Source organism: Prinia subflava, chromosome 5 (genome assembly GCF_021018805.1).
Source record: "Prinia subflava isolate CZ2003 ecotype Zambia chromosome 5, Cam_Psub_1.2, whole genome shotgun sequence".
NCBI classification, from domain to species: domain Eukaryota; kingdom Metazoa; phylum Chordata; class Aves; order Passeriformes; family Cisticolidae; genus Prinia; species Prinia subflava.
The window spans coordinates 16,312,397-16,330,241 of NC_086251.1; the positions used below are offsets into that span (position 1 = coordinate 16,312,397).

Consider the following 17,845-nt stretch of genomic DNA (forward strand, 5'->3'; position numbering starts at 1 on the left):
TCCTCTTGGAGTTTTTTTGGATTAGCTTTTTTATGTTTGCTCTTTGTTTTGTTTGTTTAAAAAAAAAAAATTCAGTCCATTTTATAACAGAACTGCAAAGCCAACAGGCTCCCAAGGGCCCACACTGACCCTTTGTGTCCCTGTCTTTAAAAAACCCACAACCCAGAAATTTGTGAACACCCCCTCCCCAAAACTGGGGTCAAATAATCTCAGCCATCCCCTTACTTTCACCTGTAGCACTCGAAAACGCTACCAGGCAAGACTGCTTCCCAGCAGAAAGCACTGAACAACACTGCAAACAGTTTTAGCCTATAAACCAGTGGTGAAACACTGCAAACAGTTTTAGCTTATAAGCCAGTGGTACCAGCAATAGAGCCAGTCCCAGGGCAGCCGTGTCACCGCTGAGCGGGTGGTGGCTGTGCTAAGCATCCTACAGGTGCATAAAAGTTGGATGTGCTGCAGCGACCGGAGTGGCCTCAGGTGCCAGGGCTGACGCTGCTGGAGACGGGAGCTCTGCCACAGAAAGCGGCAGGAACGGGGCCGCGAGGGTTCAGCGCCGGGGCAGCCATAAATTATAGAAGGCGGGAGTGCAAATGCCTGTGTGGAGCCTCAGACAAAGGAGAGCAGTGTCTCACTGGGGGGAGTGGGCTGTCGCTGGGTGGTGAGAACATAAACACTGGGAAAGAGGCACAGTATTTAAAAATGTTAAGGAAGAGGGAGGGGTTTCCCCCATTTTTGTTTTTCCCATGGAGTTCAGAGACTGGGAAGAGCTTGGTGCTTTTAAAGCAATTGTGCCTCCTAGATTAACAGCAAGAGCAAGGAGCATTTTCGATAGTTCACAGCATTTTCACAGCAACATCAGTGATTTTTGTAAATGCTCTTAGAAGACCCCTGTGAGGGGCTACAATCCTGATCCAGCCCCCCTCAATCAAAGCCCAAAAGGAACCTACCTGTATGCTTCAGGTCTGGTTTCAGAAAACACCTGAGCACATCTCCAGCTTGTGTTTAAGTCCCATTAAAATCTCTAGGATTTCAGTCTGCATTTAAGCATTTCAGTCCTTGCAAGACTTTGCCCCCACACACACCAGAGGCAGCAGTGGCAGACACAAACACACCCCAGGAAATCCACAGAGGAAGGATCTCTACAGTCCCACTTAAGAGGTTCACTGGGCAGTGATGGGCTGTTCCTTACATACCTGCAGAAACAAGATGCGTGTGCTGGTTTTATGCACAGTAAAAGATGATTTCCCTCCTGCAGACCCAGGCAATGCTGCCTCTGGCTTTGCAAAGGTGCTCCTTGGGAGGGAGACCACAGACAGAAGACCAGCGCTGGTTCCATATGCAGAGAAGGGAGAAGGGAAACCGCTTTGTTTAACAAGACCCGGGTGTGGCAATGTTTCTTATTTAACAGCTGCAACTGTTAACTCCAGCCGTGTACCCCAGGCTTTCTAACAGGTTAGAAAATCACCATCTCAAAAGGCACCACCTTGCTTGCCAACAAGGCATGGAACACTCCATTTCCACTTCCCAGCGTGAGGAGCGGAGAGCAGACAAGTTCCTCTGAAGGAAGCAGAGCAAGGCCGCAGGAGAATCAGGATATAAAGGAATGGCTTGTATTCATTCCCTGCCCATAAAAAGCTAAATCCTTGTGTTTATTCTTGAAGTACAAGCAGTGCAGCACAGAAGGGCTAATGCCTTTCTAGTCACGTGGAGCCAAAAGCCACAGGTGAAACTTGTGTTGAAAATACCCAGCAACCTGAGAAACCCTTTGATAATCAAGAGATCACCATATCATTGCAGCTAGCGCAAATCCAAGCAACCTCTTTATTCAGAGGACATGGAGAATCAGGACTGTACAGAAATATGGACAACTACTTGCACCAGTTTCAAATTCCTGTGTTGGAAAATGGTAATTTAATCTGTTTTATGCTTTTACCTGTGAATAAATCTCTGTAATTAAAATGCTCATTCTGTTGCAAAACTCCTTTTATGTTGCAGCAATTCTAGTGTCACAGACCCACCCTACCATCCTGGTTTATGGGGCCAGGGCTGCAGGGTTACTGGAAGAACTGGCTCAGCTGCTGCAGAGAAAGGGAACAGCAGAAGGTGATGTGGAATAGAAACTCCTCTGGCCTCTTTCACAGCAGGGCCCAGAACATAACCCCAAATCTCAGGTTCAGGGAGGCGAAATGCTGGGTCCTGCACTTTGATCAAGTTAGGTCAACAGCCTCATGCAGCACTACAAACTTAGATAACAGTGCCTGGAAATGGGCCCGGTGGAAAAGGACCTGGGGGTGCTGGGTAAGAGCTGACAATGAGCCAGCATGGGCCCAGGTGGCCAAGAAGGCCAAGGCCATCCTGGCCTGTATCAAAAATAGTGTGGCCAGCAGGGCTAGGGCAGTGACTGTCCCTCTGTACTGGGTGCTGTTGAGGCTGCACCTTGAGTCCTGTGTCCAGTTCTGGGCCCCTCACTGCAAGAAAGTCATTGAGGTGCTGGAGCATGTCCAGAGAAGGGCAACAGAGCTGGGGAAGGGTCTGGAGAGGAAATGCAGTGAGACGGAGCTGGGGGTGTTTAGCCTGGAGAAAAGAAGGCTCAGGGGGGACCTTATTGCTCTCTGCAATTACCTGAAAGGAGCTTGTAGCATGGTGGGGGTTTGTCTCATCTCTTGGGCACAAGTGACAGCATAAGAGCCTCAAGTTATTCCAGGTTCAGGTTGGACATCAGGAAGAATTTCTTCACTGAAGGGGTGGTCAGGCATTGGAATGAGCTGCCCAGGGAGGTGGTGGAACACCATCCCTGGAGGTATTCAAGAAATAACTGGACATGGCACTAAGTGCTCTGGTCTAGTTGACAGTCAAAAGTTGGACTCAATGATCTTGAAAGTCTTTTCCAACCTTAATGATTCTGTTTTTGTGTTGGTTAGTAAGAGTACCAAACCTTCTCTATGGCAGCTGCAATTACAGCTTTGCTCCAGCCTATGCAGACAGGTTTGTAAAGCAGCAGTTAATGGGTGAGGAGAGAAAGGAAGCTGGGGAGCAGGAGGAGGAAGCAGCAGCCCTCCCCACCAGCTGTGCTAGATGTGGCATGTCTCTCCTACATCCCTCTCTGCATTCCACATCCCTGCTCTTTTTGGCCATGCTGTGAATGACAGAGGGACCTCACTTAAACAGACAGCAGTTTGTGGGAAAGGAACTGCCATAAAAATAACTTTGGAAAACAAGACTCATCTCTTCAGCTTCAGGAACCAGGACTTCCTAATGTGTCTGAAAACCATCCGAAAACCTCATGATTTCTGTGGTTACCACAGCAGTTCCAGCAAAGACCTTGTGTAGAGGTCATCCCATCCCCTCTGCCCTCCCATGCACGTTGGTGTCTGGTTCGCTTTGATTGCGCCACTGTCCTTCCTCAGACAGGTTTGCAACACTTCCCTACCAAGACCACGTCTCCCACCAAGAAGAGGAACTATTGGGATGCAGCCTTTTAGGATGAAGCGTGATAAATCTGAGGTTCATGACTGCTGCATGTCTGGCGTACATCACTTTATGAGAACAGACTATGGTGACATCAAGTCCATCTGGAATGTGGATCACTTGAAACTAAAACATTCAACATCTGTCTGAAAGAATTCATCCAGAAGTTACAGAAGGTCATGAAAGCAGAAAAAAAATGGGAAATGAGAAGATTCATTTTGTTTACAGTGCCCAGGTCTGAGAGTATCAAACATTTACAAATAACTCTTCCTTTCCTCCCTGCCCAGCTTCTCTGTAGGAAGTACTATAAAAAAGGCCCTGAAAGAGCCACACAGGCAAAATGGACATCTCATTTTCATCATGTTCAAACAACATTTCTACCTATTGTCTCTTGATAATAACCATGGAAACAATTTTTCAACTGAGTATTGGGTTTTACTGTTTCTGTAAGAGGGGTCTGCTTTATGAAGAAAATGTAGAATTTTTTTTTAATCTTTTTTTTTTTTACCAACAGGAGTAAACCACTGGAGCAACTGCCATGGATTAGTGCAGGGGAGACCTCCCATCCCCGGCTTGCAAAGGGAGGGGAGGACTCTGTTTTCAGAGCTGCCTGTGTTTGGCCCCTTGCCAGCAGGGAGGGAGAGGACAGGGACTACTGACACCAGCTCCCAGCTGGCATTTCCAAAATGAACAGCCTAATTTTCTGTCTGGCATTCCACTGGAAAGTCAATGTACTTTTCATGGGAAAAACTGAAAGTTTTGTTCTAGCCATGAACGTGGGGGCAGTACCACTCGGTGCTCTTAGTGATTCAGGCACATGTAATGGCCATATCCATCCATATTCTGTTTTACATCCTCAACTCCGTTCCTTTCTCGATAGCTGTGTACATCCCATCAGGCTTACAAGACACCCACCCACTTGGCTGGGTTTGATTTCGCCCCCACAGATTACCACAATTAACTATTGTTGAAAGTACTGACATGCAGTAGGCAGCAGAGGACACCTGCTTGAATTTGGTTCTTTATTCTGAGAAAGACAAGCAAACAAACAGCTCTATAATGAGACTTCAGAAGTCTTCTCCTTACTTCATTCAGTTTTCTATATCACTGTGCTCCTGTCCTGGAGGGGCAGGCACGTCTGCATTTCTTTCCATCATCTGTATTTTTCTCTCACATCTGCATGTTTCTCTAGTGAGATGGGCTACTTTTCAGTCGAAACTAAATTTACAATGTTCTGTAAGTGACACTCCTAATTAAATCTTCCTCATTTATATTCCCTGCTTTTCCTTAGATTTTAGAAAGCAGAGAAATACAAGATGGTCTTTAATGGTATTTTTTTCTGTTGTCAGAAACACTGCTGGTTTTCTTTGTCCAGAAAGTCAACCTTTTACAAAACCCCCTAATTTTGCCTCATGGAAGCTGTTTTGCTTACAGAAACCCAACCGATTTCCAAAGCTAACCATAACCATGGGTTCATTTGTGGGCAGGGCATTCACAGCAAAAAAACTCCCATGAAAATAATTTGAAGTAAAAACAGATGTAGTGATAGAGATATACAAAGCAATACTCCTCTAAATATTTTCAGCAAAATATTTTTTGCATGGCACATCCCTGTATTACATAACCCAACATACGACCCTTTTCTTGCAGTCTTTTAATGTCCTACACTAAATATGTGGATTAACAGTAAAACTAAATAGTCTAGTTAGAAAACACAATTTCACAATGCCAACCAGACAGTTTCTGGTGCAATTTCTTCTTTACTGACACGGCCTTTGCTTCACTCGACAATTTAGCATCTACAGAAGAAGGAGGAAAGTGTGCTCCCTTCTGTGTTGGTCAAGAAAACCCAATTATTTCCATATTAAACTGTTTGAGGGAATGTAATAAATGTTGGTAGTTTTGCCTGAAACAATAAGAAAAAAAATAAAGAGTCTGTAGAAAGACATTTTTTCATGGATGTCTCAGCTCTGATTGAATCCACTTCAGACAGTTAAGTGTACAGATAAAAGATGCTGCTGTGCCGTCAGCACTGACCCTAACTTTTCCAAAGCAGTTGGACAAATTCACAGAGGAAAAACCCAGGGAGAACATTAAAAGCAAAGGCACCAGCAGGTGCCACCAGCAGAGACCTGGGCCACAAGCTGCTGGCATCTGAAAAACCATTGCTATGTGCTTGCTGGGTTTTTATGCTGCTACCTTGGCTAACAGCAGGTCAGCCAAAAATCTCCTTGGCCAACAGCCCCTACCTTGGGTAACAACTTTAGCCTGGTCCAGTGTAGCCACCTGCACATTTCACAGGATTTTCGACTCCTGTAGGCACTGGCCAGCTCTGGGAGAATTTTCTAGAAAAGCAGAACCTTATCCCTCACCTTAACCTTGACTTCCACTTTCAGAAGGACTGAATTTATCCACAGGACACTGAACCATTACAGGACAGGGCTCCTTGTGCCTGCAAAAGCAATGGCCACAGTCCTTGTATGGACGGAGTCTCCAGGATTTTGATGGAGTTGTGCTCTTCCATCCAAGGAAATTCCCTCCAAGGAAATCTCAAGGCCAGCCTTCTGACACTTCAGACTGGTCTTTGATTACCTCCAATATATGTAACCCTAAAAAGATGAGCTGGCAGCATCAATCCCTAATGCATGGGGATGATGTTTTCATGTTACATCCTCAGTGGTGCCCAGAACATTGCAGATTATGGCATGTGCCCGGGGCTGGGGAGAACCAAAATAGCGACGAGGACTGAGCTACTGCATGAAACACCTATCAAAGTTCCAAGCATTTCTCTGAATTATTTGGGTACTTGCCAAAAATACCAGTGTTGTGCTTTCAAAAGAGAGATGTCATGATTTTTTTACACTCCCAAGTCTCTCAAATTTTGTATTTTTTGAGTGCAGGGATGCAAAAAAAGGGGAATTAAAACCAACTAACCCAGCACCTTGGATCTCCCACATTATCCATCTACCACAGCACCAGCAAGCTCTGGGTTAACAATTCAAAACCCAACTTTCTTCCAAATCCAGCCTCCTATATTCTCTTTCTGGTCCAGCACAATAGTGACCCAAAACACCATTTTTCACTCTTGAGTTTCTCATGTACCACTGCTGCATGTCAATAAACACATCTCCTGGCTGTCACTCCTGGCCACTGCCAGGAGAACAACCTGCCACTGCCTTCAAATAGAGGCTCCCAATTGATGTTAGCAGGAATTAGAACCAGCTGGAAATTACTTTTCAAAAGTCAAGCATCTAATTTAAAACAAAACAAAGCAAACACACCCGGAAAAAAAAATCCCAAAGCTAAGGAGACTTGCATTTTGTTTTGCCTTCAGAACAAAGCATTCACTCTGCATGAGGTTTTCCAGGAGCTTCTCCCTTCAGATGATCCCACTGAAGAGGCAGCTGATGAAGGTGACCCTGTTCTTCCAAAGGACAGATGCAACAGAGCATGGATCTGACAGACCTCAATATGGATGGCTTAATTAACACCAGATGTCCCTTCTATGGGAGAAGTAGTTGCTACAAAAGAAAATCTCTGATGAGATGCTGGTGGTATTTCCTAGCAGCCAACACTTACCTCTGCGCCGTGTGTGTATCTCCAGCAGGCAGCTGGGATCAATCCACAAAAGGCCAGAGCAAAACAGAAAAATCCCTGAGGATAAAGAGGAAAAATACCAACAGTTACAGCCTGGGGAGAAAATTATCCATTTGCAAACATAATCAGGACATATTTAATATGCTTGTTTGAGCAAGTTTCATTAAAGTTTAGACATCACCTTCTTTTAATATCCCTCATAATGTCAGTTACTTAAAAGAAATTAGATGGACAATAATGTGGTTCCCCATCAGGAACCCTCTAATTACACTGTGGCCAATTGAAGAGTTTGACCAAAAAAACAGGCAGCTTTCTGCAGTGCAGTTAATCTACTCTGCCCAAATTCCTCCTGGACAAAGAAAAGGAGGCATAAAACATTATATTTACAGTATGCTTCCCTTCTGCTGCAGGACTGTGCTCCAGAATAGCATCTCTTTCCTCACGGGATTCAATCCCATGCATTTAAAACTTGGCTATTGGCTTCAAAGAGGAGAAAACCCACATGAATAGTGCATAAAGAAGCAAATAACTGGAACAGAGATAGAAATTAACCTGCTCTGGAAGAGGAGCTGGACTTAATCTGTGAGCAAGGTGGCAGCTGCATGGCCAAGCTGCCCTCCTTAGCCATCCTAGTTAGACAAAAGGATGACAGAAATATAATCAAGGCCAGAAACTGCCCCTGAAGTGTCTAAACAATAACAGCAGCGATGCAGGACATGACTTGACTTTTGTCTTCCTCCCTAGGCTTGCAGAGCTGGAAGTTACATGTGGTTTTATTTGTGTTTTTATTTGAACAAATCTGGACCAAAAAACCCAAACACCCTGATATAAAAGGCACTAGCCTGCTGGGACAGCTGGACCAAAGGATGTCGTTCACATTTAAAAAAAAAAAAAAAAAAAAAAAAAAAAAAAAAAAAAAAAAAGTGCCTGTAAAGCATTTGAAGGCTAAATGGACTCATCCAATATGAATCCACAGCTCAGTCTTGGAAAAACAAAAGAGGATGAATAAGCATTCGTTGAAAATTAATGCCCATACAAGTTTTTCCATGAAGCTGTGCCTCTTTCAACACAACATTATGTGGGAAACTTACCCAGCTGACTGCACCTTATTTTGATTTCTAATTTTTTTCTATGACTGTTTTCATTGTATGATACAGTTGAAATAACTTGAAAAAGTTTAAATCTTTCATGATATTTTACCAAATTCAAGCTTAAGAGAGGAAGAAGAACATTGCTTAAAAGATATAGTTAAAAAAAAAAGCTCCAAACTCATGCATAAACAACAAGAAAGAAAAATGTGTTACTTCAAATCCTGGAAATGAAAGTGAATGTGCCAGTAAAATCCTTTTGCTGGCTCTTGTCCATCTGCTGCGTTTCTCTGCCCTGCCTGGGGACTTTGCTCCTGGAACAAGATTGCCACTGGTATTCACCAATTTTTGGGGGGCTGCCTTGTTTCAGGCTCTGCATCAGACACTGGGGAAAACCTTGGTACAGCTCTTATGAAAAATCTTAAATTATGTATGTCCAGTCTCTCCTTTCATTTATTTTTTTGGCAGCTGCCTGGCCATATAGCTGATGAGATCACTCGTTGCCTTGCTAGGAGCTAAAATGAGATTACCCAAGATCCTAAAGAAGATGAGAGGAAAAGTCTGATCAAACACTGATATGACAAGGTGGTTACAAGTCATGAAGATGTGGAAGAGCTTGCAGGGCAAGATATCTCAACCAAAACCCAGCTGGAGTGTGGGGCTCAACCCTGCAGGTACAGCACAAACTGGAGAGAGGAGGTGAGGTTACACAGGCACGTCAGGTTGCCCCTCAATAGGATCACACCCTGCATTTTGCACTGCTTCCAACAACTTCCCCACCAAACAAACAGCATTTTCACCAAATTCAAGTTCAAAGACAAGAACATTTAAAAAAAAGAAAATTAGATGGAAAAACCAGCAATGATAGCAATGTGATCACTCTTCTGCATATCATTCCATTAAAGTTATAATTCAGGTGACCCACCATGAACCTGGAGACCATGAACAACAGGATGCCAGTGACAACCCAGCTTTCTGTGCTCTCCATTCCTTTCCCCACCAGCTCCAGCACTTACATCTCTCTGGGGCCAGAACCCCCATCAGATAAAAATCCTCCTTCTCTTCTTCCCTTCCTCAGCTCCACCCCACATCTCAGTCCTTCAGCATCAGCTCTCCCTTTATTTCTTCTGGGCTTCTCTGGGGATACCAAGACGCAGCCCTTTGGGAAACTCCCCCTCCATCCAGCTGTGCACAGCAATTACACGTCTCCGAGAACATCTTATAAATGAATTATAGCCTGCTTTTTCCCTTCCCAGCCAAGAGACTTTTGGAAGAGCAACTTTCTAATTACATTAGAAGACACTTGGAGGAAAAAAGAAAAAGGCAACGTGCAGTTTGCATACAAAATGTGGAAGGGTTGAGGCTGGTTCACCATCTTCCACACCCTTGGAGCTCCTCGGAGCCAGCCACAGGCTGCTGCCTGCTCCCTTTGCAAGACAGCCACACCAGCCCCGTGGAGGGGGCTGTCACCAGGCAGACATCAATTACTCTTTTATGAATGCCCTCGCTTCCATTCTTGCTGCAAGGAAAAATTTCTCTTTGACAGACTTAGCAGAATCGGCAGGAACAGCACCCTGCCTGTTGGCTGGTGTTTAATTCACCTTTCTGATACTTCTCCTTTGGTGAAGGAGGCCTGCTCTGGATGAGGGAGGGATCCTTTAGCTCATATTGTGCTCTGTAGCTGTGTTCTGGTAAACTCCTACACTTCCAGGGAAGGAGCTGACCTCTGCCCTGCTCTGCTCCAGCTGCTTTTTGGTGCTGCTGTGGTCATTGCAAAGGCCAACTCCCTGCCCCACTGCAGAGCTCAGGGGCAGGGAAAGGGGGGGCAAACTTCAGATGGCATCCATCAGGTTGTGTCCCTCCCTGCCTGACCCAGTTCATCTACGAGCACGCAGTGATTTTGCCCTTCCACAGAGCAAACACGAGTCAGTGACATCAGTCTGAAAGAGGAATCTGTCCCTGGCACTGGCACACAGATGCCTCACTCAGAAGTGTTGCACCATGAGGGAGAGCACAAGAGGCAGATTAAATTAGAAAGGAAGATGCTGAAGTGTGCTGCAGTGATATTAAGGACCCTCTACACACTGGCCTACACCTGGGTATAATAAAGCAAACAGTGCTGTGTGCTGGCCCTATTAGCTCATCAATCTTGATGAAAAACTGGGTTATATTGGGCATTCACTGAGGTTTTTTCCACTGAATATTTTTGGAACATCTGTTCCATCCTGAACACAAATTTTCCTCTATACTAGTGGGTTTTAGACTGTAAAGTTCAGATGTGAGAATTTCAGCTGGGATATTGTGGTTGGCATGTTGATGCCTGATTTTTCTTTTCTTTCCCTTTCTCTGTCTGACCAGGTAACAACACATGATGCTGTAAACCTCACCGGTACTAGAGTCTTTTCTTTGTGCAAACAGCACTAGGAAAACTGTTGTTTTCCTTCCTTTTCCTCCCCTTCAATAGCAACGTGGCCTCCAGGGGCTGTGAGAGCTGCAGGATATTTACATTCAGGATTGACTGCATGATGGGCCATAGATCACTGGAAAGCAGAGTTTGCCTGAGCTGGAGGACAGTCAATAAGCCTGTTGCTATTCTTTCTGTTTAAGAGGAGGTTTAGGTGTAATATTCCTGGATTTTAGGACATAATTTTTTATCCTAAAGTTCTCAATTACTTTCTTGGAACCAGCTTCCTCACAAGCAGCACTGGATGCACAGTAGCATCTGTCTGGTCTCATGATGTGCTAATGCAGCTAGAAGACAATCTCCTGAGACATGTGTGCTCAAACCAGTTTGACCTGTCCTGATTTCTAACCACTGTGCACCCATTACTGTTATTAGAGCAGCACCAGGAAGGCCTGCGAAGACCAGAGACTTCTCCTCTGTAGGCACACAAACCTCCAGACACCCAGGCAGCATGACGATATATAATCCAAACAGACAAAAAAAATGCTCCTGTAAACCCAGTCTGCATCCTTGTCAGCTTTCCCCCAGGGTGGCTGGTTTACCAAGTGGCACTGTGGTCGATGCAGACATCCCCCAACCGTGGCTTGGTTTCCTGGACAGCCACAGAAGTCAGGCAAATAGTCTGGTGTCTTCCCTCTTTGATTAAAGGGTGAATTAAATGGTCTTCTAAATAAGACACACTCTGTGCAGGGAGGAAAAGTCCTTTAAAATCAATAGCGGGGAAAGATTAAAGACTCTCTAATGCAGAAGGAGGAAAAATGCTCCAAGCAGCAGGGCTGATCGTTTCTGTGAGCGACAGCACAGCAAGGATCAGCAGGGCTGGACAGCACACTGACCAGTTTTGGAGCCTCACAGGGCCAAACCCCACTCCTGCCTGAGATTACACCTCGCTGCAGCAGTCAGGGCTGGCTCTCCCTGCTCTCGCTTCTTGCCGGCAGATCAGTTTAAATGTGTGCCTTGGCAATAGGAACTGGGGGCAAAACAAGCGGCGACCTGGCCCTAGGTGAAATACACGGTTGGGAGGGGAGGGGGCGATTTATAGGAATAGGCAAAGCCCCCCCCCGTGTGACTTAAGACGCCGATGAGCTCCTTGAACGATTTGGGGCCGAGAATCCCCTTGCTAATGGCCAACTCTTGGGCGTCTCCCGGGGTTCCCGCTAATTCCCGAGGGCTGGGGACGTGCCACCACCCGGCAGGGGTCAGGAGCTGCTCGCGTTCCGCGGCGGGTCCCGGAGCGCGGCGCTGGAGCGGCCCCGCGCGGCTGCCAGCGGCCCGCCCGCCTCCGCCCCACGGCTCGGCCCGGCACGGCGGGAACGGAGCTCCGAGACAGCCGAGAGGCAGCCGAGAGGCAGCCGTGACGAGAGCAGCGCGGGGTGAAGCCTCAGCCACAGCTGCGGGGAGGGCACCTCGCACCCCTCCTCTGCTCCTCGCGTGGCAGCGATACCGTGACTTCCCTACTAACGAGCCACCAGGGCATGCGGACAGCCACATCCCCCAGAGGACCCAAACTGTGGAAGCTAAAAACAAGCCAACAGGATGCGCTAGGAGACACAGAAGTAAATAGCCAGTCTGAGGGTTCTGCCAGCCAGAGGAGAGCAAAGCTTGGCTGTGACACCCCAAAGCAGCCGGGCTGGGGGAGATGATGGGGGGCTGGAGGAAAGGATGATCCACGTTACGGCAGGAAGGGAGAGCAGCACCCTGTGGCCCTTGGACAGTGCTCTTTGACAGCAGCTCTGGACAGCAGCATACACTCATACTCAGCGTATTCTGGTGCTCTTTAACAATCGCTTCAAGAAATGGCGATTATTTCAACAGCCTGTCCTATGGAGAGGAATGCCCCAAACTATACCAGAGAGGGAGGCAACAAATAAACATTATAGAGAAGTTTGACTGTCTCTTCAGGCAGCCATGACATTCTCCATGGATCTGTACATACCCATCTGTTGGTTTAGATGTGGTAATTGCAGGCACACATTAAAGACACTTCAGCAAAAGAGAAGGGAGTTACACATGTTCTGCTTAATTCATGGGATCTCAGGCCCCTTTGGGCATCTCAGAGAAAGGAAGATGGTGTATTAAGAAGGTGAAAACATTCATTTCAGTGGCTGCTTTGCATTGAATTTTCAGGTGTCAGATTCTAATTTCTGCCATCAGTATAATTTCCCCCAATTACATAGATTAGATAAATCTCTTTAAAGTTAGTGTATGACAGCAATGCAATTATTTTATATTAAGCGAGATTTCATGCTCAACAACCTACCTGTTAACTCCTGCCCTTCACATGGGAAAACATGAAGTGAGCAGCACTTTACCACTTATCCCTCCAGCTCCAAGGCTCTGTGCAGGCTAAGCCCCACATGCAGGCTCTGTTTTGAAATGGGGCTTAGCTCACAGTGCAGTTTACTACTGTCAACATGGCCCAGGCCCAAACAGGCTGATGCAGAGGAGAAAGGGTGGATTTCAACTCCTATGCTACTTCTCCACCCTCTCCTTGTAGGCTGAAATTCTGGGTCCTGCACAAATCCCTCATGCCTGCTGCCACGCTTTGTATGGATGTTTGCAGAGAGGTGCGAAAAAGAGGGGCTAATTTTGCTGTCACAAGTCAGGGGAAGCATGTGAGACTCAAAATCACACTGCTAAGGCTTCCCCACACAAACCATGTGTTGACTTGATGAGGAGAAAAAAAATACCCTGGGAATTGTCATCACCGTAGTTGCTTGGCAGATAAACACTTTCCCTCTGAAAGCTGCATACGCAGGACCTTGGCAAAAGAAACTAGACACAGAATGATGCAATCCTCAGCCTGAAAAGCTCTGCAAGGTCATGCTTTTTCAAAAATGTCCTCTTGCAGCACGAAGTGGGACAACAGGACCTCCTTCCCCAGGTGAGCATTCTCCCAGGCACAAGGCAACGCAGCCCCCAGCACTGCACGTTATGGGGGCCAGCCCAGGGGACAGAAAGCTCCCCCCAGGCATTCCCTGCAGGTATGGATACGCACCATGGCAGTGAGGCACTGCGATTCCCGCACCGTAGCAGCAGAGCTCAGCAGGGCTGCCAGGATCAGGGTCATGCTCAGGCAGATCCCAAAGTAGAAAGCTGGAAGGAAGACACAGGGGAATTGTGGTCAGGTGCCAAAGGCCTAGTCTGATGCTTCACCCAGAGAGGGGCCAAAAAGTAAATTTTGGGGAGCTGGCTCCACCCAAATGACCATGTTGCAGAACTGATATTTTTCTATAATTTATCCAATACCCCCTGTCTCTGTATGCTTTGCTGTGTATGTCTGGCAGGGCTGTAAGCTTCTGAGCGGTTCCCACAGCTCCAGCAGAATGAAGCAGCCTAAAACGGTGTTGGTCCACCCAACAGACCAGAAGCTGACAATTACTTCGGCATTCTGATAAGGATCCCCCCGAACGGGGGGTGCTGGCATGCAGCAGCTGTCCCACAGCCTCTATCAGGACTCTGGGCATGGCTAATCTGGTGCAACACTCGCCCTCTGGTTTCCTTGTGGCTCAGGCAGGATCACAGCCAGTACCCAGGGGCAGGGCTCAGAGACCACAGCGCTGCAAAGGGCTTTGCTAGCCTAACCACGCAGAGGTAATGCTTGCAAACAAGGCAAGTGGAAGCATTGCTGGAGATGGGTGGCTGGGGTGGAAGAGCCTGCAAGGCTGCAGTCAATGCCAATATATATGTGTAGGAACAGGGAAGGAATGTACCTTAGCCTTGGACTAACATAGTTTTTACACCTGCCTTGTTAAACTGAAATTGAGAACCAGGATCTCAAGAAGATCTGAGTGTGTTTAAGCCCAGAGTGCAGCTCAGGAGAAGCAGCAAATGCAAGTGCAGCAGTGGTGAGCAGGGTATTTTAGTATCTGGGCTATCTTTGCTCCCGCCTTGTACCTGAGACTCAGTTTATACTTCTCCCTTGTGGAAGCGAAAATACCGCACATTTCCTCAGAAAAGCTAGAGGTGCTGCCAAGCATTTCTCCTCCTAGCCTCAATTTTTCATGTTCTGCTCCAGCTTCCTGTTCTTCCTAGTTCCTCTCTCTGTGCTTCCAGTCTCCTGCCAGCCCCAGTGCTCCTCCTGAGCTCTTTCCACAGCACAGGGGCCAGCGAATAGAGGAACAGGTGCAAACACAGAAGCACCTGAGCACCCCGTGCACCCACAGCATCCTTTGGTTACAGGCATGCAGATCTGATACAGGGAAAGAGAGTGCTTGTGGGACTGTGTTGGTCCTAATGCAGCCTCCAAAACCCAGCTCCTTCCTCCTCTTGAGATACTCCTGAATTTTCTTCTATTGCTTTAAGGAATTTTGCAGCTCTGGGTATCACCAAAGGTCTCACTTTGGGATGTGACCACAACGTACCTGTGTGGTGGATGACCCTGTAGGCGTTGCTGTCCAGGGAAACGTTGCTGATGAGGGTGAAATGGAGCCCGTAGTGGGTGACTGTGCTCAGCGTGGCAATGGAGAGGCCCAGCAGCTGGAAAAGAAGGGTTTCAGAAAGGATTTACAAGGCAGCAGCTCTTGCTGGGTGCACACAAAGGTTTGAGGTATATCAGGATATTCCTGAGTCCCATGCAAATGCAGACATCCTAGTCCGTCACATGTACCCCAAAATACATAAAAGGACAAACCTCAGACACTTAAAAATACTAAAGCTGTTTTTCTTCTTGCATAATGAGTGCATGTGAGACTGTGCAGCCCACAGTCTCTTGGCCAGTGCCTATGGATTAAATTTCCATCTCATGTAGAAAACTGAAAGGATTGATGCTCTTTCAGCACACCTGTGCAGTGCCACCACGCTGTTAAATTGTGCATGAGTGGCTGTAAGGGCTTCCAGCTTGAAGAGGGATTTTGAGCAGGGGTGAGGTTCTCTGCTTTGCTCTTTGCTATACCAGTCAACAGAGCCTGCTGTTGGCTCTGTTTCCAATGGTAGAACGCAAAGATCTGAGTCCTGTGCTGCTCTAAGCTGTCTGTGGTGTTTTCTGTCTCTGCAAGGTGTTGCTGGTCTGTCTGCTTCTGTCCCATCCCTGAGAGTACCACTATGCCCAAGGCATGGGGTAACTACTTGCACGTCACCAACATTTCTGATGGCACTAGAGCTGGGCTCCTTGCAGCATGACAGGTGGCAGAGCTGGGACAAAGGTACCAGCAGCAAAACCAGCTCCAAATCTAGTCTAATGAGCCTGGAAAATACAAAATGTAAGGCTACCCCTAGCTCCGAAGATAAGGCTTCATAATTTTGTGCCTTTACAATACGGAAACACGAGGCAGCTATACCTGTGTCAAACGTGACAGTGCATTCTCAACATAATCCCCGCTGTGTGACATTTTCTAAGAGCTTTTGCTGGAGGCTTACAGTCTCAGAGACTAAATCCATCCAAACCATACCATTTTGTCTAATCTAATTTGTGGCACTTTCTGATCCTTCAGACTGTGTATCACTGCATTTCTTGACCCACACCCAGCAAAATATTAAGTGCAACATCAGTTAGCTCAGATTTCTGAGAAACACCAGTGTAAAATCCAACCAACAGCAAGATTATGATTCTAACCACCTGCAGCGGCTGTGCCTTAATGTCTCCTCTAAACATGATACCAATCCTCCTTTCATTTCCTCCAAGTGCCATATTCTGTCATTTGGAAGAGAGAACCACCTTACAGCCACTGCAGTCTTGGAATGTTGAAATTTAGAAAAACTAGAAACTTCATTTGTGGCCAAAAATAAGGTATTACCTTTTAATTACACTCTTAACAAGCCACCAACCTCTCTGAACTAAACATAGATTATCGTTATTTTTGTTGTTATTATTATTAAGCTGGCAAGTTTTGATGAAGTGAAAAGGCAACAAGAATATACAAGTCAAAGCATCCACAAGAAGTGTTGTCTAGTTTCCACCAATTCCCATCAGCTCTAACAGCAGATGTCCAGAAACTCCCTTTGAATTTGCTTCAAAAGCTGATAAAAAGAGTCCCTGGAATCGCTTTTGCTTTGCAGTGCAGATCCACAGGTTTCTCACACACACACTTCCACCAAAGCCTTGTGGTTTCATATCCTCACTGATCCCACCTGCAGTCGACCACCCTCCCAGCAGCAAGCGTGACTGCAGCAGGTCCATCCTCTCTCTTTTGCTCCAAGGAGACAGGAGCAAATATCTTTTTGCTGAAAAGCACCCATTCTGCCAGCAGCGACCTTTTCTTTCTCCTTGGAGGCAGCTGCTGAGTTGTGAAAGAGCTGCAGTGGTGTGACAGCCCTGAGAAACCAGAAGTCTATCAGAGGGGGGGTGATGCTGGTGGCCAGCGATAACCGCCCATGGTGCAATGATAACTCAGGCAGTTGGCTGTGCTTGCCCTCCACCCGCCAAAAACAGAACGTGGGAAAACCATCTCCTCTCAGCGTGGGGATGGGAAAGGCAGCAGCTCACCTCGGTTCTGCAGAGATCCCCCCAAACCTGCCTGCTCACCATGACACAGAGGCTGGTCACCAGCAGCTGGCACTTGGTGCTCCTCATCCTGCACCTCAGTCCCATGGCAGCTTGTCCCCAGAGAGAGCTGGCAGTTGGTCCCTCCAGCTCTTGATAAAGCCTGGGTTTCCACCAAAGAGAGGCATGGCCACAGCGGGGCCTCTCAGGAAGTGGAGTCCCCACCACGTGCTGATGCACCTCCTCCTGCCTGATTATTAAATCCTCTTTAGGGCAGTCATCTTCTGTACAGGCTCTCAGTGAGCTGCTGTCAGCTCCCACACAGCCAGGGGGGAAAGAAGAGAAAAACAATCTTTCATGGAGTTTGGAAAAAAGCTCCTTAAAAAAAAACTCCAAAAAACAAAAAACCCCAAACTTGTTCAGTCAAGAATCAGTGTAAAAATATCCTGATTTTGACTTTCACTGGGATGCAGTTTTGCTTAATGAACACTGTCAGTAACATTTTTTTTAATAATTTATGTAAACAATATTTTGGGAAAATGTCTAGGAAAAAAATATTTAAAAAGGAAAAAAAAAAAAATAACCTGTTGTTTAAAGAAGAGATTAAACTCCCCCCCCAGACAGATCTGTGTAAGAGTCTTCTCTCCCCATGTAAAACCACCACATGGCAATAACCTCTGGCTGAGCCTCTATTAGAACTTGCATTTGCAGATAAGGGGAAAAACCACATTTGGTAGTACTTTATTCAGGAAAATGGCTATATAGACATATAACCCCGTGCTCAGGAGACCCTCACTGTCCATG

General features: G+C 46.6%; 1 protein-coding gene across 1 annotated transcript in view; it reads right to left on the minus strand.

Moving 5' to 3' along the window:
• The window catches only part of TSPAN32 (tetraspanin 32), a 31,642-nt gene extending 14,362 nt beyond the window's left edge, over nt 1–17,280 (minus strand). Inside the window, exons 1-4 of the mRNA XM_063398169.1 lie at nt 17,084–17,280; nt 14,985–15,099; nt 13,619–13,716; nt 7,051–7,125 (exon numbers count right to left, since the gene is read on the minus strand). Of these exons, the coding sequence (XP_063254239.1) occupies nt 7,051–7,125; nt 13,619–13,716; nt 14,985–15,099; nt 17,084–17,149 (354 nt within the window). The 5' untranslated portion in view covers nt 17,150–17,280. The remainder of the gene's footprint in view (nt 1–7,050; nt 7,126–13,618; nt 13,717–14,984; nt 15,100–17,083) is intronic.
• Between the last annotated feature and the right edge of the window lie 565 nt (nt 17,281–17,845).